The sequence below is a fragment of the Podarcis pityusensis genome (genome assembly GCF_964106645.2).
Source record: "Podarcis pityusensis genome assembly, chromosome: 13".
Classification (NCBI taxonomy): domain Eukaryota; kingdom Metazoa; phylum Chordata; class Lepidosauria; order Squamata; family Lacertidae; genus Podarcis; species Podarcis pityusensis.
Window position 1 is genome coordinate 52,854,171 of NC_138038.1, and position 26,564 is coordinate 52,880,734.

The 26,564-nt window shown below is 47.4% G+C and overlaps 2 protein-coding genes across 5 annotated transcripts in view; both read left to right on the top strand.

The window, feature by feature from the left end:
- TMEM102 (transmembrane protein 102) overlaps positions 1-26,564 on the top strand; it is a 171,013-nt gene that overhangs the window by 89,614 nt on the left and 54,835 nt on the right. The gene's annotated exons all lie outside the window — the stretch shown is intronic.
- On the top strand, positions 1,728-26,127 carry CHRNB1 (cholinergic receptor nicotinic beta 1 subunit). The gene is made up of 11 exons (XM_080979808.1): positions 1,728-1,812; positions 5,216-5,355; positions 11,798-11,842; positions 12,687-12,796; positions 13,873-13,981; positions 14,465-14,612; positions 16,189-16,380; positions 17,153-17,376; positions 21,043-21,218; positions 24,075-24,222; positions 25,873-26,127. The coding sequence occupies exons 1-11, from the start codon at positions 1,761-1,763 to the stop codon at positions 26,011-26,013; spliced, it is 1,485 nt and encodes a 494-aa protein (XP_080835934.1). The 5' UTR covers positions 1,728-1,760; the 3' UTR covers positions 26,014-26,127.

Sequence of the window (26,564 nt, forward strand, 5' to 3'; positions counted from 1 at the left end):
AAATGCATTTTGGGGAATGTTTAATTTTGGGATCAGAAACCTTTTCGCTCCCAGATGTGTGCCACTGTTCTGCTACAAGCCATGGGGACCTGACAACCGCTGGAGGAGGCGGGGCTTGGCCTCCTTGGCTCCGCCCCACTCCCGCCTTCTCCTCTCCCCTCCCCTTTAACCAGCACAGAAAAGCAATAATTGCAGGAATCCTCTCTGCCTTTGGCCCCGACACCCTTGCATGAGAAACCGGCTCCCTCTCAGCAATAACTTAAAAACCTCCCCTTTCCATAAACCTGGTGCGATGGGCCGAGAGTCTCCTTGCCACCCCACCCCTTTTGTCCTGCACTCTGGAAATAATAATAAAAAAAGAAAGTTTCTATTATTCTACCTGGCTTGTCTCTGTGAGTATCTGGAGGCGGGGTTGGGATGGATGACCTTTGGGGGCTCCCCCTGCAAATGTACAACTCTGTGAAGTCTCTCCTCCGTCGGAGGTTTGGGTGGCCGCCTGTTGGGGATTTGTCAGCCGTCATTTCAGCACTGCAGGGGGGTTCGGCTGGATGACCCCTAGGTGCCCCTCTGAACTCAACCATTCTACAATTCAGACACGCTGGGGATTTCCTCCCCAGTCACCTTTTTAAGGTTCCTTCCTTTGCTCGGACTCATAGGCGTCCCATGCAGCTGAATGCTGGAAGATTCGAGACTTCTTTGCGCATTGTTAAACTACGGAACTCCCTGCCACTTGAGGCGGCAACGGCTACCAAACTTGACGGCGTTAAAAGAGGATTGGACAAACCCAGTGAGGATAAAGGCTATGGGGTGGCTACTAGCCGCGATGGCTCTTCTTCTGAAGGCCAGGTGTTAGGGGCCACAGGAGGGGAGAGCCGGACTTGGGTTCGAATCCTGATCGTCGGTTTCACATAACGGGCGGCTGCTTGGCCACTCTGAGGGCGAGATGCTGGAGAGAGACTAGCTCAGTTGGTAGAGCGTGAGACTTTTAAGCTCAGGGTTGTGGGTTTGAATCCCACATTGGGCGAAAAATTCCTGCATTGCAGCGGGGTTTGGATGGATGACCTTTGGGGATCCCTACGATTCTGTGATTAGGCGGGCTATTGGTCTGATCCAGCAGGGCTCTCCTGAGCTGCTTATATCTGCTCCTAGCGATTGAACCGGAGTCCTTTTCCAACGCAAAGCTGGGCTGGAGCCCATCGCCTCTTCCATATATACGGTATTTATATAGTTTTGGCTCCAGTCCAGTGTGACTCCATCTCTGGCCTTCCCTCCCCATTCCAAACTCCAGAACAGGATCCGGCTCGCGGTTTCCCCAATCCCTGCTCCTCTCTTCTTCCGGCTCCAGTTTCTCCAACGATCCATTCCCACGTTTTGGAACCGGGTTCATAAATGCTGCCTGCCAGAGTCTGGCACTTTGGTCTCGAAGTTTGGCCAAGCCGGTTATACGGCTGGTTATACGGTCTGGGTTGAGATTCCTGCAGCCAGAGAGGCTTTTTAAAAATACATGAAATAAAGGCCTTTTCTGGAGGGCCTTTTTGGGAACAGGTGGCCCGGCCGGAAATCCCACGACAGCTGTGAGATGCCAACCAGTAACACAATCTTCGCTCGCCGGACAAACCCTGCTGTCCGTTCCAGTTTCCTGTTGACTGACAGGTGCCAACGCCAATAAGATGCTCTTGCTTGGCTTTGGGGGAAGGGGCTGGGGGGTGGTTGGGTGGGGGTCACTGCTTCTGGGACCTTGCCGATAAACAAGGGATATCATGGCGGGCCGAGCCATCCTTTGGGGTCTTCTGCTGTCTCTTTGTGCCCTGGGTGAGTGTTTTGCTTTTTCCTCCTAATAAAGTCCACCCTGCGATGTGGGAGAGGGGTTTGGGGCAGGTGGTGTAGTGGTTAGGGTGTCGGGGCCCGGATTCGAATCCCCCACCCGAGCCCATAATTAATAAGAATAATATTTTTTTATTTATACCCCTCCCTTCCCGGTTCAGAAAACCGGGCTCAGGGCGGCTAACAACAAATTTATTTTTTTTAAATAAGTTTTTATTGTTAAAATAATTCAGCATTAATACACACATACTGCGAATATACAAGCATACAAACATACATTTCATACAATCCTTAAATATATACAAACATACCTACATTCAGTCCCACAGATAACTCCTTTTCCCACCACAAATTTAAAACAATGGATGCAACGAAAAACACGGCGTAAAATGCAGTATAAAACGTGAATGGCAATAAATTCAAAATTGCCTCCCGCCACCTGGTCTCCCTCGCAGGGGGGTTCTTGTGAGGAGAAAATGGGGAGGAGGAGAATGAAAAGAAATATATAAGTGTGAGAAGGGAGCAATAAAACCTCCATTCGGATCGTTGTGGAAACCCCCCCTTACTCAATATATATATATTTTTGGAGCCTGGAGAACTGAGCGCAGGCTGGTTTATTGATTCGGGGTTTCCAGAGGCCCTGTAAAGATCTCAGCGCCTTCCTTAACATGCCATAAAAAGAATATAAAGATGAGAAATTCGGGGAATGAAATGAAAGGGATTTGTTGCAGTGCACCCCATCTGATTTCCTGACATGATGGATGAGTAATAAAAGGAGAGCAGAAAGCGTGGCGTGCAGAATAATGAAGTCCTACAAAGTTTCTACAACTGCATCGGTGCTTTTCTTGAATTACCAAATGTCAAATTGTTCTTATTTTATTTGGAAAATCTTGGGTTTTTTGTGTGCTTTGCCCTAACCCTGTTCTCTGTCTGGCTGTTGGGTAATTCGGTGCCGATGAGTGTAGTTTTAAATGGCGGCCAAAAATATTACTATAACGATTATATTATTATTATTATTATTATTATTATTATTATTATTATATTTCATCAAAAATATTACTATAACGCTTCTGCTTCTTCTTTCAAACTAACCTCCGAGTGGTTTGCAGCATCCCTAAAGAGAGGCAGTCTGGTGCAGTGGTTAGAGTGCCACACCGTGACCCGCGAGAGAGCTGGGTTCGAATTCCCGCTCACTGGCCTACCTCACAGAGCTTGTTGTGAGGATTAAATGAGGAGGGGGAGAACCGTGAACGTCAGCTTCTCGGAGGAGCAGATGGGGTATGAATTTAGCAAGCAAATAAATAAATCACGGATAGGCTCAGGAGCAAATAATACAGTGCAAATTCCACATTTTAGGCCAGCAGTAAGGTAAGTTAGCCGTTTAGACACCAGGATAAATGTAAAATAACTAGTATATGGGGATCCGTATGCTGATGACACCCAACTCTATCTGTTGATGGATGGCCATCCTGACTCGGCCCCAGACACACTGACCAGATGTTTGGAAGCTGTGGCTGGATGGTTACGTGGGAGCCGGTTGAAGCTAAATCCTTCGAAGACAGAGGTCCTGTGGCTGGGACAGGGCGATATGGGATTGGGGGGGCAACTCCCATCTCTTGCGGGGGCGCAATTAGTGCCAACACCGTCCGTTAAGAGTTTGGGTGTCATCTTCGACACCTCCCTTTCCATGGAGGCGCAGATTGCAGCTACAACAAAGGCGGCATTTTTCCATCTCCGCCAAGCTAAGCAGTTGGCTCCTTACCTCTCTCGCCCTGATCTCGCCACTGTGATCCACGCAACGGTCACCTCCAGGCTTGACTATTGTAACTCGCTCTACGTGGGGCTGCCCTTGAGACTGACCCAGAAACTCCAGCGGGTGCAGAATGCCGCGGCGTGACTCCTTACGGGGTCCTTGCCACGGGATCAAATTCACCCAGTGCTATACCAGCTGCACTGGCTCCCGGTGGAGTACAGGATCAGGTTTAAGGTGCTGGTTTTAATCTTCAGAGCCCTATGCGGCCTAGGACCCTCGTACCTACGGGACCGCCTCTCCCGGTATGCCCCACAGAGGAACGTACGGTCTTCAAACAAAAACATCCTGAAGGTCCCAGGCCACAGAGAGGTTAGGCTGGCCTCAACCAGAGCCAGGGCCTTTTCAGCTGTGGCCCCGATCTGGTGGAACGCTCTCCCACAAGAGACCAGGGCCCTGTGGGACTTGACATCTTTCCGCAGGGCCTGCAAGACAGAGCTGTTCCACCAGGCCTTTGGCCAGGGCACAGCCTGACTCCCTCCCTCGGCAATCTTCACAGAACTCTAGCCCAATGGTTGCCATCAATTTGATTTGAATTAATTTTATAATGAATGATTTTAGAGTGTTGTTTGTGCTGTACTTTTGTACTGTTTTACTGTTGTTAGCCGCCCTGAGCCCGGCTTCGGCTGGGGAGGGCGGGATATAAATAAAATTTATTATTATTATTATTATTATTATTATTATTATTATTATTATTATCCTAATAACTGTTAGCAGTTCCAGGATGCGGAAATGGTGGAGAGACAAGACAATGCCGTCGGCGCTAAATAGAAGTGATTTCTGTTCACACAGGTTAAGGGATGCCGTGGGGAGGAGGGGAGGGTTAGGTTGAATTTGGGAAATAAAATAATATATGGGACAGCAAAGGATATAATAGATTCTTATGGAATAGTAATATATTGTAACCAGAATAGAAGTTTAAAAGCGTAAGTAAATGTACTTTTAGTATTTTCATTATTGTAATAGTTATTATTATTTCTTATCGGTAGAAGGCAATGTTAATTTACCCCTCTTTGTTTTGCTGTCTGTATAAAAAAAAATTTAAGTCAATAAAAAGAAGAAGTGATTTCTGCATTGCAGGGGGTTCAGCTGGATGATCTTCGGAGATCCCTTCCGTTTGAAAACACCGGCCGCGTGAAGATAAATTCAACAGTGCAAATAAGTTTTGAGGGATGGAGTACCGAATGGTTCAGTTTATGCAAAATACGCAGGGATTTCTGTTGTGCAAAATGAACCACGGAAAGGGAAGCCGTTGATAGTTTAAGGTGGTTGAAGTGAATATTCTAAAACAGAAATTTAATTTAAAAATAGCCTTTTTTAAAAAATCCCTTTCAATGCCACAAATCTGGGCTTCGTCGGAGACTTTTAAAGAGAGGTCGGCTGGACGTCCGTTGGGTATTCTTCAGATGCAATCCCTGCGTTGCGGGGGGTTTGGCTAGATGGCCTTTGGGGGTCCCTTCCAACTCCTCGGTTCTGTTCAAACGTTGGCCGTTCCTGATCGCCTGCGATCTGCCCCATTGCAGAAGACAAACTGAGACTCTCTCTCTCTCTCTCTCTCTCTCTCTCTCTCTCTCTCTCCAGTTGTGAGCTGCTCAGAAGTCGAGGGCCGCCTGGTGGATAAACTTGCCCAGAACTACTCCAAGACGGTCCTGCCCGTCCGCAGCGTCGACGACAGAGTTCCCGTCCGCATCGGGATGTCTCTCTCACAGCTGATCAGCCTGGTGAGCAAAGGGTCTTTTGGACCCGGTGGCTTGGAGGATGCAGGACTTGGAGCTGCCAGCAGGGGGAGGTGTGGCGGTGTGGCAGCCAATCAGAACCCTGGTTCTGCTGCAGCCTGCAGAGGGCAGCCTAGTTTCCTTTTCCTGTTGGCGCAATACCGCGGGGGAACAGCAGGGGGAGACAGTGCAGATGGGGCGTCGTGCAAATCGGGTGGATGTCACAGCGACGCAGAGAGTTGGTCTCTTTAGATTCAACCCGGGTTTTCCTCTAAACGGAACCTGTCCGGATGTTCAAAATATGGGGCTGATTCCTGCATTGCAGGCGGTTCGTAGAATCTGGAATTGTAGAGTTGGGACCCCCAAAGGTCATCCAGTCCAACCAGGAATCGCTGCTAAAGAATCCCTGGCAGGGGGCCATGGAATCGCTGCTTTGAAACCTCTTAGGGAGTCCGTTCCGCAGTCAAATGACTCCTGCCGTCAGAAAGTTCTTCCTAAATTGTGTGAAAATGGTATATTGCTGGTATCTAACACTGAGTAAGGGATGTGGGTGGCGCTGTGGTCTAAACCACAGAGCCTAGGACTTGCCGATCAGAAGGTCGGCAGTTCAAATCCCCGCGACGAGGTGAGCTCCCGTTGCTCGGTCCCTGCTCCTGCTAACCTAGCAGTTCAAAAGCACACCTGTGCAAGTAGATAAATAGGCACCGCTCCGGCGGGAAGGTAAACGGCGTTCTCATGCGCTGCTCTGGTTCGCCAGAAGCGGCTTAGCCATGCTGGCCACATGACCCAGAAGCTGTACGCCGGCTCCCTCGGCCAGTAAAGCGAGATGAGCGCCACAACCCCAGAGTCGTTCGCGACTGGACCTAATAGTCAGGGGTCCCTTTACCTTTACCTAACACCAAGTAAACTGGCAAAAATCTACTAAATCAAACAAGTGTTGGAAATGTAAAGAGAAAGAAGGTTCTTTTTATCATATGTGGTGGTCTTGTAGCAAGGTTAAAGCTTACCAGGAAATGATATACAGTGGTACCTCGGGTTAAGTACTTAATTTGTTCTGGAGGTCCGTTCTTAACCTGAAACTGTTCTTAACCTGAAGCACCACTTTAGCTAACGGGGCCTCCCACTGCCGCCGCGCCACTGGAGCACGATTTCTGTTCTCAACCTGAAGCAAAGTTCTTAACCTGAAGCACTATTTCTGGGTTAGCGGAGTCTGTAACCTGAAGCGTATGTAACCCGAGGTACCACTGTACAGTGCAAACGTTGCAAACGTGATCCATGCGGGAGGCATGTTCGCAACCCGCAGCGTCCACAACATGCACGGGTTGCGATTCGGCGCTTCTGCGCATGCGCAAAGCGCAATTTAGTGCTTCTGCGCATGTGCGAGCGCCAAAACCTGGAAATAACCCGTTTGAGTACTTCCGGGTTTCAGTGCGTCCGTAACCCGAAAACGCGCAACCTGAAGCGTCTGTAACCCGAGGTATGACTGTACAATGAATTGAAAAGGATGTTCAAAATAACTTTTGCAAAACAAAAACCAGAAGCTTTTCTTTGGGGGATTATAGGGGCAGAACTACCTAAATTGTATAGGGATTTATTTATGTATGCTATACTACGGTGCCCCAAAGTGGGAAGAAGCAGAAGTCCCAGCAAAGGAAGAATGGATACCAAAAATTATGGAATATGCAGAAATGGCGAAACTTACCAGAAGAATAAGAAATCAAGATAAACTTTTTATAAAAGAATGGAAACAGTTTATTGAATATTTACAGATAAATTGCAAAGAGATGAGAACATTGGCAGGATGTTTGTAATAACCTGCAGGTTCATAAGAGTATATATTTAAAGCAGATAATTAAATGAGCAAATTAACTGAATGTGGACATGCAGAAGATATTAAAAAAATAAATTTAAGGAGCCGCAGAAAGAGGGGGAAGGAAGTCAAACTTTGAGATGTTCAATTGTAAAAGTAATGAAATGTATAAACTTGAAAAGTATAAAGAGAAACGATAAATTTCTTCCTAATGTTTGGTCATGGAATTGTAGAGTTGGAAGGTACCCCCAAACTTTTGCCCAACATGGGACTCGAACACAGGACCCTAAGGATTTTGAGTCTCATTCTCTGCTGACTGAGCTATCCCAACTAGCAACAGTAAGTTTGTGTATGTTTATTCAAAACCTTCCAAGGAGTCTAGTTCATTTGTTGTTGTTTCTTAAGTAGTTTGTAAAAAGTTCCCATTCTTCTTTAAAGTCACAGTTGTCCTTGTCACGCAATTTATACGTCAATTTTGCCAGTTCTGTTTAGTCCATCAATTTCCCTTGCCCCGATCTTTTGTCGGGGTTTCTTCATTCTTCCATCCTTGTGCTATTAAGACTCTGGCCGCCGTTGTCACATACGTAAAATATGTTCTTCATTTTCCTTGGCAGGTCTTTTCCTACAATCCCTAACAGAAATGCTTCTGGTGTTGTTGCTTTTTGCAAATGTTAATTTGAACATTTTCTTCTTCTTTTTTCTCTACATTCCCACCACTTATGATAAAATATTATGGCACAAGATATAGGCCATAATATACTGTCTGAAGACTGAGGAAGATTGTGGAAAACAGACTTACAATTTACAGACTGCTCTCTTTGGAAAGGAAATTAGATGAAAATGATGTACAGATTGCAAGAATGTATAAAACTGGGACAAATGTATGTTGGAAGTGTAAGAAAAAAGAAGGGAGCTGTTATGTACTGAGTTGAATAGCATCCAGAATGCAGCAGTCTGGTTGGTCCTAGAACAATAGGATCCAGAATGCAGCAGTCTGATTGGTCCTAGAACAATAGGATCCAGAATGCAGCAGTCTGATTGGTGCTAGAACAATGGGATCCAGAATGCAGCAGTCTGATTGGTCCACAGGAGCCACCCAATCCAGCTCCAGGTGGAAGTGAATCTGCAACCTGATTGGCCTACAGGAGAATCCCGGAATTAGCCAATCACGTGGGGCCCATTGTGTAAATAATGTATAGAAAGCAGACATTCTGGGGGAACTTCCATTCCTCTTCACCACTATGAGCTGAATAAAGAGCATGAAATCCGCTCTCGACTCCGAGTATATTTCAGGAGACTTTCAGATTTTTGAAGATGGCTCTTATATCCTCTCTTCTCTGGGCTAAACATCACCCAATTCCCTCAACCGCTCCTCCTAAAATTCAGTTTCCGGACCCTTCATCATCTTGGTCGCCCTCTTCTGCGCACCTTCCAGCTTGTCGACACCCATCTAAAATTGAGGCGCCCAGAACGGGACGCAACAGGACTCCAGGCGGGGTCTGGCCAGGGCGGTTGGGCTAGATGACCTTTGGGTCCCCTCCAATTCTACAATCCTGTGATTCGATGTCTCCTCTGGGCTTGGGCCAGGAAAGGGTTAACGGTGGCAGCTCGACAGCTGAGGATCCTGGCTATTAATAGCCGAATCCTGGAGCCACGCAGGACAAAGGAAGGCAGGTCTTCCTGTCCCTCTTAGCTCATCCTCCCTCCAGGAATGGTCCCAATTTCCTTCCCAAGAAACAGCGAGATAGAATAAAAGCACATCTCCAAGTGCAGTTTCTGCTGCCGTTCCAGACTTCCGTTATTTCGTTATTTCTAGTTGGGATAGAGCAGGGGTCAGCAAACTTTTTCAACAGGGGGCCGGTCCACTGTCCCTCAGACTTTGGGGGTGGACAGCAGGCTATATTTTGGGAAAAATAATAATGAACAAATTCCTATGCCCCACAAATAACCCAGAGATGCATTTTAAATAAAAGGACACATTCTACTCATGTAAAAACACGCTGATTCCCGGACTGTCCGCTGGCCGGATTGAGAAGGCGATTGGGCCGGATCCGGCCCCCGGGCCTTAGTTTGCCTACCCATGGGATAGAGTCACACACCAGCAAATTCAAATTATAATTTACCGTGTTTTTCCGTGTATAAGACGCCCCCATGTTTTGGGGGACTCCAAATTAAGAAAACATCCCTCAGCGTATATTGATGAGCCTCAATTTTAAACCTAATTTTTTGATTAAAAAAACCCTAGTCTTATTAAAAAAAACCTAGTCTTTGGTTAAAAAAAAAAAAAAAAAAACCCTTAGTCTTGTTATAAGGGAAAAAAACCTGCTCCTTTTCCCTTATGGGGTCTCCAAGAGCCCGTATAGGGTCCTTAAGTGGGTTCCCTATTGGTAGGAGAAAATAACAGAGAATATTGAGAAGCAAAGCAGCTAGTAAGCCTAATCTTAATTGAACTGTTGCAACAGGGTCCCCCACACGCAGGAGGGAGGAGAACCCAGAGCAATGGTGCGCAAGCCCTTATATAGACTCTTGAAACTGCCCACCCTGTAGCCCAAAACATCATGCATACATCACAGAAGGAGGCGGTCTACAGCGGAAATCCTGTCTGCCAGGATACCTGATAATGGTCCCTGATTGCTTTACCTGGGCGGCCTGGCCATTCTTTTGTGATGGTTAATACTTTAGTTCCTCAGTCCAGGTCACAGGCTCACCCTATTCATACACAAATACACCCTTAAGACAGGATTTGCAAGCGAAAAGACAACCGGAAGGCTTTGAGGTCATTGGGAGAGTCAAAATGGCTTCAGGATTGCTCTCCTGTACTATTTTTTTTTTTTAACAATTTTTATTGAGTTTTCCATTTTAACAATCCAATCAGATCACATTAAATATTCCAAATTATACAAATACATAAAGTCCAAATATTTTGCGAAATTATAATTTTTTGTTGGGGCTTCCCATGCTACTCACCTGGAGTACTGTGTCCAGTTCTGGGCACCACAGTTCAAGAAGGACACTGACAAACTGGAACGTGTCCAGAGGAGGGCAACCAAAATGGTCAAAGGCCTGGAAACGATGCCTTATGAGGAACGGCTAAGGGAGCTGGGCATGTTTAGCCTGGAGAAGAGGAGGTTAAGGGGTGATATGATAGCCATGTTCAAATATAGAAAAGGATGTCACATAGAGGAGGGAGAAAGGTTGTTTTCTGCTGCTCCAGAGAAGCGGACACGGAGCAATGGATCCAAACTACAAGAAAGAAGATTCCACCTAAACATTAGGAAGAACTTCCTGACAGTAAGAGCTGTTCGACAGTGGAATTTGCTGCCAAGGAGTGTGGTGGAGTCTCCTTCTTTGGAGGTCTTTAAGCAGAGGCTTGACAACCATATGTCAGGAGTGCTCTGATGGGGTTTCCTGCTTGGCAGGGGGTTGGACTCGATGGCCCTTGTGGTCTCTTCCAACTCTTCTATGATTCTAAGTTCAGTGGGGTTCCAATCATCTCATGTTTCTACTGCCTTGAGTTTCCAATAGGTCCTTCTTTAAATCTTCCTGTTGTTATCCTTCCTTCCTTCATGGCTTCTGAGTTGTTTCCACAGGCGAATTGAAGTGAGCAGTGATATGCTTCTGTGTGAAGTTTGTATGACTCTCCTTTTTTTTTTGGCAGCTGATAAGTCTGTCGTTCGCAATATGTCCTCACACGCTGGTGTTTATGCCAAATCAATCCAAAAGTCCTTCTCTGGTGGCAGACGCCATCTTCTCTCAGTTCCGATGAAATAAAATCTAGGCGTTTGCTCATTAATTTTCTCAGACAGGTTGCATCAAACATTAGTCTTTCAGGGGAGATTTGCCAAATCGGACTTGAAGTACAGATATGATAACAAATTAAGAGCTCGCCTCCCCCATGACTGTCTGTCCCATAATGGCGGATCCCAATTAAATAGTGCGTCACAGGAGAGTCTTGCTCTCCTGTAGTATTTCAGACACGTGGTTTATATACTTATGTATGTGTTTGCTTTGTACCTTTGTAAACATTTACTTTCTATATCTGAGACCTCAGAATTCTTATAACACCTTCAATCTCCAGATGGGCAAGAATTAATTTATTTTGATGACGATGATGAAGCTTGCAAGCATCAGTCCAGCAGAAACTGGCTGCAAATTATTGCATAGATTGTCAGGGTTGGTGGGTTTCATTTATATGATTTCGTTTATACACTGCACGATGCGGACGGTCCAGGAATCAGCGTGTTTTTACATGAGTAGAATGTGTCCTTTTATGTAAATTCCATCTCTGGGTTATTTGTGGGGCATAGGAAGTCATTCATTCCCCCCCCCCCACAAAAATATAGTCCGGCCCCCCACAAGGTCCGAGGGACAGTGGACTGGCCCCCTGCTGCAAAAGTTTGCTCACCTCTGGTTTAAAATATGCGCAAAGTTAAAAGGTTAAAAACTTGCCTGAATGAGAATATTTTTAGCAGGTGCCAAATAGAGTACCGTGAAGGGGTCAAGTGGCAGGGAGTTCCGAGTGTAGCTGCTGCCATACTAAAAGATTGGCTTCTTGCAAACGTGGCACTTCTGACTGTGCCAACCGTTAGCGTTCTGAAAAATCGGACAATCCTTTTCTTTTCTTCTTTGTTTCTTCAGGCAGAGAAAGATGAGGAACTGACGACCAAAGTCTATTTGGATCTGGTAGGTGAAAATGAAATCTCTTTCTCTTTCTTTGCCTCCCTGACAAATGAACACTTCTTCCCTTTTAGGGTAAGCGCCAGAAAGGGATCCAAATTCAGTTTTGTTCCAAGGGGTTTCTCCTCCGACTGCATTTCCAAAGGCACAGAATTCTCCCAGGGGTGCCCAAACTTTTTCAAACAGGGCCAGATTGCTGATCTTTTTTTAGGATTGAACTTGTTGAGCTACAATTTTACCCCAAGGGGCCAGATTTAATCGACCAGCGGGCTGGATTAGGCCCCCGGAACAGACTTTGGACTTGCCTGTTTGAGAGGATGTTCAGAAACCATCAGGCAATGCTTTGTCTACTGGAACTTTTCCAGGAGCGATTAATAATAATAATAATAATTTATTTATACCCTGCCCATCTGGCTGGGTTTCCCCAGCCACTCTGGGCGGCTTCCAACAAAACACTAAAATACAATAACCTATTAAACGTTAAAAGCTTCCCTAAACAGGGCTGCCTTCAGATGCCTTCTAAAAGTCAGATAGCTGTTTATTTCCTTGACATCTGCTGGGAGGGCATTCCACAGGGCGGGCGCCACCACCGAGAAGGCCCTCTGCCTGGTTCCCTGTAACCTCACTTCTCGCAGGGAGGGAACCGCCAGAAGGCCCTCAGCGCTGGACCTCAGTGTCTGGGCTGGACGATGCGGGTAGAGATGCTCATTCAGGTATACTGGGCCTTTGAGGCCGTTTAGGGCTTTCAAGGTCAGCACCAACGATAACCTTCCTCTTGCCTTTCCTCCAATGACTCTCTCATCTCCCTCTCGAGATAAAACACATCTTTTTCTCTCTCTGTGGGTACCAGACATGGACCGACTACCGCCTCGTCTGGGACCCTGACGACTATGACGGCATCACCTCCGTCAGGCTTTTCTCGGACGAGGTCTGGCTCCCGGATATCGTCCTAATGAACAAGTGAGTGGCAATGAGGACTAGGAACCTTGGCGCTGTCAAAAGGAAGAGACCTGCGGGCAAGGGAGGAGCTGTTCCCAGCAGGGATCCCTCGCCTTCCCATATAATGCCATAATATGGCCTTCTCATAATGGGCGTCTGGGGAGATCCAGCCAGATGGGCAGGTTATAAATAATAAAATGTTATTAAATTATTATTATGGGCCACTGGCCTGAAAGCAGCCTCTTCTTCGGCTCTCAAGCCATTGACAAACCTTCTCCTCCAGGAACTGGTCCAATCGTTTTCTAAAGCCATTCTTGTCGGTGCCCATCTCTGCCTCCTGTGGCAGGAAGTTCCGCAGATTAAAAGTGAAAAAGTCCTGTCCTGAATCTCCCATCATTCAGCTTTCACACAAGTTCAAGCGTTACGGGAGGAGAGGGAGAAAAACATGTCTCTGCCCTCTTTTTCCATGCCAGGCACTTTTGTATAGACTTCTATAAGAATAATTTATTATTTATACCCCGCCTATCTGGCTGGGTTTCCCCAGCCACTCTGGGCGGCTTCCAGCAAAATATTAAAAACACGATAAAACATCAAACATTACAAACTTCCCTGAACAGGGCTGCCTTCAGATGTCTTCTAAAAGTCTGGTAGTTGTTTATCTCTTTGACATCTGATGGGAAGGTGTTCCACTGTGCGGGTGCCACCACCAAGAAGGCCCTCTGCCTGGTTCCCTGTGACATGACTTCTCGCAGGGAGAGAACCGCCAGAAGACCCTCGGAGCTGGGCCTCAGTGTCCAGGCAGAACGATGGAGATGGAGACGCTCCTTCAGGTCTACTGGGCCTTTGAGGCCGTTTAGGGCTTTCAAGGTCAGCACCAACACTTTGAATTGTGCTTGGAGATGTACCTCCTCCTCGCCTTTCCTCGAAACCAAAATGTTCTCTAAACCACAATAGGGGGGAGAGCTCTCGCACTCGGATCCAGCTCGCGGGTTTCCCATACAGGCGTGTGGCTGTGTGAAAAGGAGGCCGGACTAGAAGGGCTATTGGCCTGAAGCACCGGCTTAACCTTGTTTTTGTCCCTTATTCACCCTGTCCAGCAACGACGGCAACTTTGACATTGCGCTGTCAATCAATGTCCTGGTGAACCACAAAGGAGTCGTCCGGTGGCAGCCGCCAGCCATTTACAAGAGCAGTTGCAGTATCCAGGTGAGTGAGATTTTCTTTATAAAAAATAAATAAATGAGATGTGGTTACAAATACAGTGGTACCTCGGGTTACAGACGCTTCAGGCTGCACACTCCACTAAGCCAGAAATAGTGCTTCAGGTTAAGAACTTTGCTTCAGGATGAGAACAGAAATCGTGTTCCGGCGGCGTGGCAGCAGCGGGAGGCCCCATTAGCTAAAGTGGTGCTTCAGGTTAAGAACAGTTTCAGGTTAAGAACGGACCTCCGGAACGAATTAAGTACTTAACCCGAGGTACCACTGTACTATAAAATGAATATGCGCCGCCGGGGTGCAAAGATCTGCCCAGTGCCCCCAAATTTAGTTTTTGTTGTTGTTGTTTAGTCGTGTCCGACTCAGGGGGGAAAAGAAAATACAAATATACAGAGCATGATATTACTGTAAATTTTAAAAATGACAGCCTTTTTTTCTCTCGTTTTTTTTGGGGGGGGTGTATTTGTGCGGCAGGTAACCTACTTCCCCTTCGACTGGCAAAACTGCACGATGGTTTTCCGCTCATACACTTACGACACCTCAGAAATCACCCTTCTCCACCCGGTCGGTGAGGACGGGCTGGAGTTGAAGGAGATTATCATCTACGAAAACACGTTTATCGGTGAGGAATGGTGGGTTCTGGGGAAATACGTGTGGCGGGGGCTGGCTAGACGAGGAAGGGTAAAATCAGCCCTAGACCCCCCCTAAGGGATGACCCAAAAGACAACCTAGACCAGGGGTCAGCAAACTTTTTCAGCAGGGGGCCGGTCCACTGTCCCTCAGACCTTGTGGGGGGCCGGACTATATTTGGGGGGGAAATAAAAATGAACGAATTCCTATGCCCCACAAATAACCCAGAGAAGCATTTTAAATAAAAGGACACATTCTACTCGTGTAAAAAAATGCTGATTCCCGGACCGTCCATGGGCCAGATTGAAAAGGCGATTGGGCCGGATCCGGCAGAGAATGCCCAGTAGCAGAGTTTAGATTCGCAAAAGTCAAGCAGCAGTATAGTGTCAGGAATATAGGTTGTTAAGATCCCTTTGTCCCGTTTAGTTGCTTCCTGCACTCCCCTCTTGCAACGAAGAGACAACAAGCTGTTGTTGTTTAGTCGCTTAGTCGTGTTCGACTCTTCATAGCCCCCTGGACCAGAGCACGCCAGGCACTCCTGTCTTCCACTGCCTCCCGCAGCTTGGTCAAACTCATGCTGGTAGCTTTGAGAACACTGTCCCACCATCTCGTCCTCCATCGTCCCCTTTTCCTTGTGCCCTCCATCTTTCCCAACATCAGGGTCTTTTCCAGGGAGTCTTCTCTTCTCAGGAGGTGGCCATAGTCTTGGAGCCTCAGCTTCAGGATCTGTCCTTCCAGTGAGCACTCAGGGCTGATTTCCTTCAGAATGGAGAGGTTTGATCTTCTTGCAGTCCATGGGACTCTCCAGAGTCTCCTCCAGCACCAGAATTCAAAAGCATCCGTTCTTCGGCAATCAGCCTTCTTGATGGTCCAGCTCTCACTTCCATACATCACTACTGGGAAAACCATAGCTTTAACTATACGGACCTTTGTCGGCAAGGTGATGTCTCTGCTTTTTAAGAGGCTGTCTAGGTTTCTCATTGCTTTTCTCCCAAGAAGCAGGCGTCTTTTAATTTCGTGGCTGCTGTCACCCACTGCAGTGATCATGGAGCCCAAGAAAGTAAAATCTCTCACTGCCTCCATTTCTTCTCCTTCTATTTGCCAGGAGGTGATTTCCCAGTGACCATTATCTTCGTTTTTTTGATGTTGAGCTTTAAACCATATTTTGCACTCTCCTCTTTCACCCTCATTAAAAGCTTCTTTAATTCCTCCTAAGTTTAAAATGCTTTACTTACAAAACGTTCTAAAGGTCAGATTCATGCATTTATCCAAGCAGCGGCAATGGAGAACACAGGCAGAATACTCTCGGAATTGCAGAGAATGCGGAAAGCTTGCTTAGGCACGTCTTCCTTGGTTAGCTACTTGGTGAGGAGAGAGTGAGACAGGAACAGGAAGAGGAGGCTTCACTTCCTCCCTCGCCAGGGGGAAGAGTGGGCGTGACCTAGCTGAGTCTAGGAAAACAGCTGTATTATCTTAACCCCTTCATGCACTAACTAGGAATCACACATCGTTGTGTTTGACTGCAATTTCCTCCAAGTAAACTTCCCTTCTGTCTTTTCCTTCGGCAGACAACGGGCAGTGGGAGATCCGGCACAAACCGTCCCGCAAGAACACCCTCCCGGGAGACCCCCTGTACGAGGACATCACCTTCTACCTCATCATTCGGAGGAAGCCCCTCTTCTACCTCATCAACGTCATTATCCCTTGCATCCTAATTACCATCCTGGCCATCTTTGTCTTCTATCTCCCACCAGATGCTGGTGAGTAGCCAGAAAAAAAGAGCCACTCTTGAGCGACACCTTCAGGCTGTTAAGTGTTATTACACCCTGTGGGATGGGCTTCGCTGAGCCTGACGCCCTCCTCAAAGAGGGATATTGCAAAGCTGGGGGGGGCGTTCCACAGGGCGGGCACCACCACCAAGAAGGCCCTCTGCCTGGTTCCCTGTAACTTCACTTCTTGCAGGGAGGGAACCGCCAGAAGGCCCTTGGTGCTGGACCTCAGTGTCCAGGCTGGACGATGGGGGTGGAGATGCTCCTTCAGGTATACTGGACCGAGGCCGTTTAGGGCTTTCAAGGTCAGCACCGACACTTTGAATTGTGCTCGGAAATGTACTGGGAGCCAATGTAGGTCTTTCAGGATCGGTGTTATATGGTCTCCCAGACACCAGTCTGGCTGCTGCATTCTGGATTAGTTGTAGTTTCCGGGTCACCTTCAAAGGTAGCCCCACGTAGAACGCATGGCAGTAGTCCAAGCGGGAGATAACCAGAGCATGCGCCACTCTGGAGAGACAGTCTGCGGGCAGGAAGGGTTTCATCCTGCGTACCAGATGGAGCTGGCAGACAGCTGCCCTGGACACAGAGTTGACCTGTGCCTCCATGGACAGCTGTGAGTCCAGAATGACTCCCAGGCTGCGCACCTGGTCCCTCAGGGGCACAGTTGCCCCATTCAGGACCAGGGACTCCTCCACACCTGCCTGCCCCCTGTCCCCCAAGAACAGTACTGCTCATGTTCTCCTCCACCTCCCTTCCTCAGGCGAGAAGATGACCCTCTCCATCTTTGCTCTCCTCACCCTCACCGTCTTCCTCCTGCTACTGGCCGACAAGGTTCCGGAGACGTCCTTGGCGGTGCCCATCATCGTGAAATATCTCATGTTCACCATGAGTCTCGTGACTTTGTCCGTCATCCTCAGCGTGGTCGTCCTCAACTTGCACCATCGCTCACCCAACACCCATGAGATGCCCTTCTGGGTGCGACAGGTATGTGGGGGAGATTGACACTAACATTTCTTCTTCTTTGGCGATCCCTCGTAGCTGGTCTTCCATGAACACGGTTTTAACAGTGAGTCCGTAAGTGACTGTGGAGGCCAATTCTGGATCCACACGTCCTTCCACAGTGGGAACATTGGTTCCCAGGCGGGAGTTGATCACGGTGTGGATTTGCCAGGTGTGCCTTCCTCTTAGCATGTTTCTCCCTTGCGTTCTGAGTTCAAGTGTCTTCAAAGCCCATGACGCCTTTGGTAAAGGCTGTTCTCCAACTGGAGCGCTCGCAGGCCAGTGTTTCCCAATTGTTGGTTTTTAGCTGCTCTGAGCCCGGTTTCGGCTGGGGAGGGTGGGATATAAATAAAAATTTATTCTTCTTATTATTATTATACTACATTTTTTGAAATTTGCCTTCAGACAGTCTTTGAACCTCTTTTGTTGACCACCAGCATTAAACTTTCCATTTCTGAGTTGGGAATAGAGTACCGTATTTTTCGCTCTATGAGACGCACCAGACCACAAGGCGCCCCTAGTTTTTGGAGGAGGAAAACAAGAAAAAAAATATTCTGAATCTCAGAAGCCAGAACAGCAAGAGGGATCACTGCGCAGTGAAAGCAGCAATCCCTCTTGCTGCTCTGGCTTCTGGGATAGCTGCGCAGCCTGCATTCGCTCCATAAGACATACACACATTTCCCCTTACTTTCTAGGAGGGAAAAAGTGAGTCTTATAGAGCAAAAAATACAGTAGTTGCTTTGGAAGACAATCATCACAACATGACCAGTCCAACGAAGTTGATGTTGAAGAATCATCGCTTTGACACTGGTGATCTAAAATTTAAACCTCCTATCTCACGTGGGGGAGAAATACAAAAAGTAAACAGACTGTGAAGCCTTTCTAGCAGAGTAAAGACACTTATACGTTTTGCCGTGTAATGAAGTTTAGGAATAAGGCAACTATATCTTTTTGTCCACTTTTATTTGTGGTCTGCTTCGCCTCGCCATCCCCATTGGAGCAAATAGAATCATAGAATCATAGAGTTGGAAGAGACCACAAGGGCCATCGAGTCCAACCCCCTGCCAAGCAGGAAACACCATCAGAGCACTCCTGACATATGGTTGTCAAGCCTCTGCTTAAAGACCTCCAAAGAAGGAGACTCCACCACACTCCTTGGCAGCAAATTCCACTGTCAAACAGCTCTTACTGTCAGGAAGTTCTTCCTAATGTTTAGGTGGAATCTTCTTTCTTGTAGTTTGGATCCATTGCTCCGTGTTCGCTTCTCTGGAGCAGCAGAAAACAACCTTTCTCCCTCCTCTATGTGACATCCTTTTCTATATTTGAACATGGCTATCATATCACCCCTTAACCTCCTCTTCTCCAGGCTAAACATGCCCAGCTCCCTTAGCCGTTCCTCATAAGGCATCGTTTCCAGGCCTTTGACCATTTTGGTTGCCCTCCTCTGGACACGTTCCAGTTTGTCAGTGTCCTTCTTGAACTGTGGTGCCCAGAACTGGACACAGTACTCCAGGTGAGGTCTGACCAGAGCAGAATACAGTGGCACTATTACTTCCCTTGATCTAGATGCTATACTCCTATTGATGCAGCCCAGAATTGCATTGGCTTTTTTAGCTGCCGCGTCACACTGTTGGCTCATGTCAAGTTTGTGGTCAACCAAGACTCCTAGATCCTTTTCACATGTACTGCTCTCAAGCCAGGTGTCACCCATCTTGTATTTGTGCCTCTCATTTTTTTTGCCCAAGTGCAATACTTTACATTTCTCCCTGTTAAAATTCATCTTGTTTGTTTTTGCCCAGTTCTCTAATCTGTCAAGGTCGTTTTGAAGTGTTTCAAATAAATTGAAAAGGATGTTCAAAATAACATTTGTAAAAACACACACACAACCAGAAGCTTTTCTTTTGGGACAGAACTACCTCAATTGTATAGAAATCTATTTATGTATGCTATACTACAGCAGTAAGAATGCTACTTGTCCAAAAGTGGGAAGAAGCAGAAGCCCCAGCAAAGGAAGAATGGATACAAAAACTTATGGAATATGCAGAAATGGCGAAACTTACCAGAAGAATAAGAAATCAAAACAACAAACTTTTTATAAAAGAATGGAAACGGTTTGTTGAATATTTACAGATAAATTGCAAACAGATGAAAACATTGTCAGGATTATTGTAGTAACCTGCAGTTTCATGAGAGTATATATTTAAAGTCAATAAATAAATGAATTTGGATATGAAGAAAATATTTAAAAATAAATTTAAGGAACTGCAGAAAGAAGAGGAAGGAAGTCAAACTTTGAAATGTTAAATGGATTGTAAAACTAGTGAAATGTATAAACTTGAAAAGTATAAACACAAAGAGAGAGAATGAAACAAACGTTTTTAGTAAGAAAAAAACATTTACTTACATTTCAGTGCAGGCAGCAAATATAGCAATGTAGTAGATAGAAGACGACTTCAAACTTAGAGCAAAATAAGAGTTGGCGGTCTCAATAGAGGGTGTGTGAGTCCTCAGACACATTTCCGCTTAGCATGTTGGAGCATGGTAGAAAAAGAGAGGCAGAAGGAGACCTACACTGGTGTAGCAAAACATGCATTTGTGATTGGGCAGCAAATCCCACAGGAATAGCGCCATCGCTTGAAGGGGCAGTGGGAGAACAGCTGCGTCTTAAACGGAAAGTGATAGGGGGGCGAGGAGGAAGAAGCTGACCAGCAGAACCGTGCTTGGGACCAGCTGTGAACTGTGGAACTCCCTGCCACAGGAGGGAGCGACGGTTCCCAGCCTGGGTGGCTTTAAAAGAGAACTGGGCATGTTCATGGAGGAAGAGGGCGCTACTGATGGCTACTAGCCGGAATGGCTGTGTTTTGCCTCCACGGTCAGAGGCAGCGATCCTTCTGAAGAACAGTTGCTGGAAAGCGCAGGCAGGGACAGTGGCTCTCGAACTCGGGTCCTGCTCGCGGGTTCCCCAGGGACATCTGGTCATACTCTGTGATGGCAGCATGTTGGACTACATAGGTCATTGGACAGATCCAGCAAGCTTCATATTACATTATTATGCCTTTCAGACTGCAATGAGCGTGAGATGCCAAAAGGCCAGGGAGAGATTCACAGCCACTAAAGGCCACAGGGACTACCATCAGCTGTCAGATTAATAATAATAATAATAATAATAATAATAATAATAATAATTTATTATTTATACCCCGCCCATCTGGCTGGGTTTCCCCAGCCACAATTATATAAAAGCTTCTATATAGTTCTGTTTTTGGCCTCCGGCCTTTGGCTTGGACTCAGTCTGACCCTTATGTTTCCCTCCCCTTATGGTTTTGATCTACGGGCTGCTTTTAAAACGAGGCTGCATTTTAAATTGCATTTTAACCTGTATTTTAAATTGGTGTCCCGTCCCCCCCCCCCCCCGTATTATGTTCTCACTGTAATTTTTACTACTGTTATTTGCCCTGAGCCCAGCTCTGGCCAGAGAGGACGGGGTATAAATTATTATTATTATTATTATTATTATTATTATTATTATTATTATTGAGACAACCACCCTCTTACCAATACCTTCTGCCTCGCTGGCATCCCTTAAGCAGAAATGTGGGGGGGAATGCAAGGAAATGTACTCTCTCTTCCTCCCTCTCCTTCCTTCTCTAGATCTTCATCCACACACTCCCCCGGTATTTGGGCTTGCGGCGTCCCAAGCCAGAGACACTCTTGAAACCTGCACCCCCACACCCCAAACAAGAGACCGTGGTGAAAAGCAACCGCCGGACGGACGAATATTTTATCCGCACCCCTGCCTACGATTTCCTGTTCCCCAAACCCAACAGGTGAAGAGGCCGGGCAATTTGACACTGGTGGGATGAACGAGAGGGAGGTCGTTGCTAGGTACAGTGGTACCTCGGGTTACATACGCTTCAGGTTACATACGCTTCAGGTTACACACTCTGCTAACCCAGAAATAGTGCTTCAGGTTAAGAACTTTGCTTCAGGATGAGAACAGAAATCGTGCTCCGACGGCGAGGCAGCAGCGGGAGGCCCCATTAGCTAAAGTGGTGCTTGAGGTTAAGAACAGTTTCAGGTTAAGAACGGACCTCCGGAACGAATTAAGTACTTAACCTGAGGTACCACTGTAGTTCTGAAATTGTGGCAGTGGGAATTGGGGACACGCCCCAGACTCTCAGTCAGTCAGACTTTATTCAGGATTGCGTCGCCAGGTAGAGTCCAAAGATCATTCCCGATTTCCTCGCAAATTGCAAATCCAATTTGGTCATGTTGACGGTAAAGCCAGTTCAGAAGGTTTCAAAGCCCGTTGAGAGCGAGGGCCACCCTTTCCGGTTCAGTGTTGTCGTCACTCCAAATGGGGAAATATCTTTGCCCTGGCACTTTTCAGGACTAATTGGATTTTTTTAAAAAAAAGAAAAAGGAGGGCCCTCCCCATTTGAGAAATATTTGCTACTCTTGAATAAAGGGACCCCTGACCATTAGGTCCAGTCGTGACCGACTCTGGGGTTGTGGCGCTCATCTTGCTTTACTGGCCAAGGGAGCCGGCGTCCAGCTTCCGGGTCGTGTGGCCAGCAGGACTAAGCCGCTTCTGGCGAACCAGAGCAGCGCATGGAAACGGCGTTTACCTTCCCGCCAGAGCAGTGCCTATTTATCTACTTGCACTTTGACGTGCTTTTGAACTGCTAGGTAGGCAGGAGCAGGGACTGAGCAACGGGAGCTCACCCCGTCGCGGGGATTCGAACCGCCAACCTTCTGATCGGCAAGCCCTAGGCTCTGTGGTTTAACCCACAGCGCCACCCGCATCCCTTACTCTTGAATAGCTCCCTTAAAATAGAGGGGAAGATGGCGGTCTCAGCTTGTTCTACCAATGGTGGACTCCTTCTTCCATTCTCACTCTTTCAAGGTTTTCATAAAATTGTTGGGAGAGTCATCTGCAGTGCGGGGGTCTTTTGCCCAACGTGGGGCTCGAACCCTCAACCCAGAAATTCAGAGTCTCATGCTCTACTGACTGATTGACTTACATGGGAGAGGATATATTAATTACAAATATCCTTCCAGATTCTCACATGTGTGGGATCAGCTTGAATAATCAGCTTGATGTTTGCATTTGGAACATGGGCAGAGCTTTAGATGACCACCCTTTGGCAGGAAAATAGAAGCTTAGGAAAGGCTGAAAGCTGGTACTTTGGGAGTTACCTGCTTGATAAAAGAATGACCGTAAAGTAGGTTTAAATTGGGGTTTACTTACTTAAAAGTCTTGCACTCATTTTCAGCGCCCAACAGCAGCAAACACAAGGCAGGTAAAAAAAAAATACTTCAAGGTTACAAAATACATAGTTGAATAGTAAAATTGTTTCTATGCTCAGGGAGAGTTGAGACTGACATCCATCCCAATCAAAAATATGGTGCAAAAGGACAAAGAGAGAGAGAAAGAGAGAGAGGATAAGGATAAGGAATCGCATTCCTATGGACTGAGTCTGCCTATCTAGGAATTTACATCTCTGTGGCTGTTAGCCCCTAGACCAGGGGTCAGCAGACTTTTTCAGCAGGGGGCCGGTCCACTGTCCCTCAGACCTTGTGGGGGGCCAGACTATATTTTGAAGGGGGAAAATGAATGAATTCCTATGCCCCAGAAATAACCCAGAGATGGGTTTTAGAATGGCGGCAGCTACACTCGGAACTCCCTGCCTCTTGACCCCTTCATGGTATTTTTTTTGGCACCTGCTAAAAAGATTCTCATTCAGGCAATGTTAACTTTTCGTATATTTTAAACCATCACTGTACGCTTTGTCTTACGCTTTTGTCTCTTTTCGTAAACCGCTTTGAGAGGCTGTTGTAGTAGTTGCAGAGGTCAGTAATCTTTTTCTTCTTCTTTTTTATAAGATATTTATTAAGGTTTTTTAAAATATTATAATAAAAATGAAAAAGAAAAGAGAAAAATACAAAATAAAAACAGTTAAAAACACACATATTTTCAGTTACTTATTTTCCTTTAGCTTGTTTCCCGGACCTCCTCGTACCTCCCTTTTTCGTATTCCACTTCGATTTATTGGTTCAGCAAATCCTTACCATTAGATTTTAACCCATTTATAACCCTTTTTTTCATATTCTCTTAAAGCATTACAGCTAGAAACCGCTTAATTACTATCCAACATCATTCTATCATTCATTAATTTTACAATATTTCTGTAAATAGTCTTTAAATTTCTTCCAATCTTCTTCCACCGACTCAGTAATCTTTTTCAGCAGGGGGTCGGTCCACTGTCCATCAAACCTTGTGGGGGGCCGGATTATATTTTGAAGGGAAAAAATGAACGAATTCCTATGCCCCACAAATAACCCAGCGATGCATTTTAAATAAAAGGACACATTCTACTCGTGTAAAAAACACGCTGATTCCTGGACGTCTGCAGGCCAGATTTAGAAGGCGATTGGGCCGGATCCGGCCCCCAGGCCTTAGTTTGCCTACCCACGCCCTAGACCAATGGTTCTCAACCTGTGGGACCCCAGATGTTGTTGGACTACAACTCCCATCATTCCTAGCCACTCATGACCAGTGGTCAGGGATGATGGGAGTTGTAGTCCAACAATATCTGGGGACCCACAGGTTGAGAAGCGCTGCTAGACTCGCTAATTAACGAGAATATGCACTGTTAGGTTTGACGGCAAATCTCCTGCAGGTTCCAGCCAGAGGCATTCCCCACGGATATGAAGAAGTACATTGACGGCCCCAGTCACTGCATCGCGCTCCCGCCAGACTTGAAGGCCGCCATGGACGCCATCACCTACATAGCAGAGCAGCTCCAAGAACAGGATGACTATGATGAGGTGAGTTCTTGTGGAAGAAACCAAGCCTTCTGGGGAAGGATGGAAGGATCTGGGCGTGTTTTGCCTGGATAAAGGGAGACCGAGATGAGATGCAATTTGTTGTTGTTGTTTAGTCGTTGAGTCGTGTCCGCCTCTTCGTGACCCCCTGGACCAGAGCACGCCAGGTCCTCCTGTCTTCCACTGCCTCCCGCAGTTTGGTCAAACTCATGCTGGTCGCTTCGAGAACACTGTCCCACCATCTCGTCCTCCGTCGTCCCCTTCTCCTTGTGCCCTCCATCTTTCCCAACATCAGGGTCTTTTCCAGGGAGTCTTCTCTTCTCCTGAGGTGGCCAAAGTCTTGGAGCCTCAGCTTCACGATCTGTTCTTCCACTGAGCGCTCAGGGCTGATTTCCTTAAGAATGGAGAGGTTTGATCTTTTTGCAGTCCATGGGACTCTCTATTGCATCATGAGGTGCAATAGCCACCTTCAAATATCTGGTGGGCTTCCACATGGAAGAGGGAACAAAGGTGTTTCTGGAGGGCAGGACCCCCAAAACCAACAGATTCAAGTTACAAGGGAGGAGATTCCAGGCAGTTGGAGGATGGATGGCGGCTAATGGATTGAGGTTGAATCCTGACAAGACAGAAGTACGGGAGGCGGGCAGGTGTGGAGGACTCCCTGGTCCTGAATAGGGTAACTGTGCCCCCGAAGGACCAGGTGCGCAGCCTGGGAGTCATTTTGGACTCACCGCTGTCCATGGAGGCGCAGGTCAATTCTGTATCCAGGGCAGCTGTTTACCAGCTCCATCTGGTACGCAGGATGAGACCCTCCCTGCCCGCGGGCTGTCTGGCCAGAGTGGTGCATGCTCTGGTTATCTCCTGCTTGGACTACTGCCATGCGCTCTACGTGGGGCTACCTTTGAAGGTGACCCGGAAACTACAATTAATCCAGCATGCGGCAGCTAGACTGGGGACTGGGAGCGGCCGCCGAGACCACATAACACCGGTCTTGAAAGACCTACATTGGCTCCCAGGACATTTCCGAGCACAATTCAAAGTGTTGGTGCTGACCTTGAAAGCCCTAAACAGCCTCAAAGGCCCAGTAGACCTGAAGGAGCGTCTCCACCCCCATCGTCCAGTCTGGACACTGAGGTCCAGCTCCGAGGGCCTTCTGGTGGTTCCCTCGCTGTGTGAAGCCAAATTATAGGAAACCAAGCAGAGGGCCTTCTCGGTGGTGGCGCCCGCCCTGTGGAACGCCCTCCCACCAGATGTCAAAGAGATAGACAACTACCTGACATTCAGAAGACATCTGAAGGCAGCCCTGTTTAGGGAAGTTTTTAATGTGTGACATTTTAGTGTATTTTTGGTCTTTGTTGGAAGCCGCCCAGAGTGGCTGGGGAAACCCAGCCAGATGGACAGGGTACAAATAATAAATTATTATTAAATTATTAAAACTAGGAAGAACCTTCTGAGGGTCCGAACTGTTTGGCTGTGGAACACATGCCCTCCGAAGGTGACGGGTTCTCCTTCATTGGAAGTTTTTATGCAGAGGTTGGATGGACACCTGTCAAGCAGCTCCGACTCCTGTCTCGCAGGGGGTTGGGCTGGATGACCTTTGAGGGTCCCTCCCAGTTCGACTGTTCTGTGACCTGCTTCCTCCTTCCCTTGCAGCTGAAGAAGGACTGGGAGTACGTCGCCATCGTGGTGGACCGCCTCTTCTTCTGGACCTTCATCATCTTCACCACGCTGGGCACCTTCAGCATCTTCCTGGACGCCAGTTTCCACCTGCCCCCCGACCAGCCCTTCCCCTGAGCCCACAGCCTCCTTCGCCCAACCGGAATAATGTGTCAGGTGGTCCTTCCACGGGGAAGGCCTGTGAACCGTTGACTCCCGCCGACACGGCGACAGGATGTGAAGAACATGCTCGTGCCCACATCCCTATGGGGTGGGTCTGGGGAACCTCAGGGTGAAATACAGCCCCCTAAGCCTCTCTATTCAGACCCTAGGCCACACCCTCTCTGCAAGTCACACCCACTGGGACTCCACAAGGCCACACCCCTCCTTAAGCCACACCCACTGGGACTCCACAAGGCCACGCCCTCTCCTCAAGCCACACCCACTGGGACTCTCCAAGGCCACACCCTCTCAAGCCACACCCATTGGGATTCCACAAGGCCACACCCTCTCCTCAAGCCGCACCCACTGACCTCTACAAGGCCACACCCTCTCCTCAAGCCACTCCCACTGGGATTCCACATGGTCACGCCCTCTCAAGCCACACCCACTGGGACTCTACAAGGCCATGCCCTCTCCTCAAGCCACACCCACTGGGATTCCACAAGGCCACACCCTCTCCTCAAGCC

Bases quoted from the DNA above. Each gene is read 5' to 3' on its own strand.
- CHRNB1 (XM_080979808.1), top strand. From the start codon at position 1,761: ATGGCGGGCCGAGCCATCCTTTGGGGTCTTCTGCTGTCTCTTTGTGCC. The intron at 1,813-5,215 runs GTGAGTGTTTTG...CTCTCTCTCCAG, and splicing joins GCTGTCTCTTTGTGCCCTGG to TTGTGAGCTGCTCAGAAGTC. The intron at 5,356-11,797 runs GTGAGCAAAGGG...TTGTTTCTTCAG, and splicing joins TCTCACAGCTGATCAGCCTG to GCAGAGAAAGATGAGGAACT.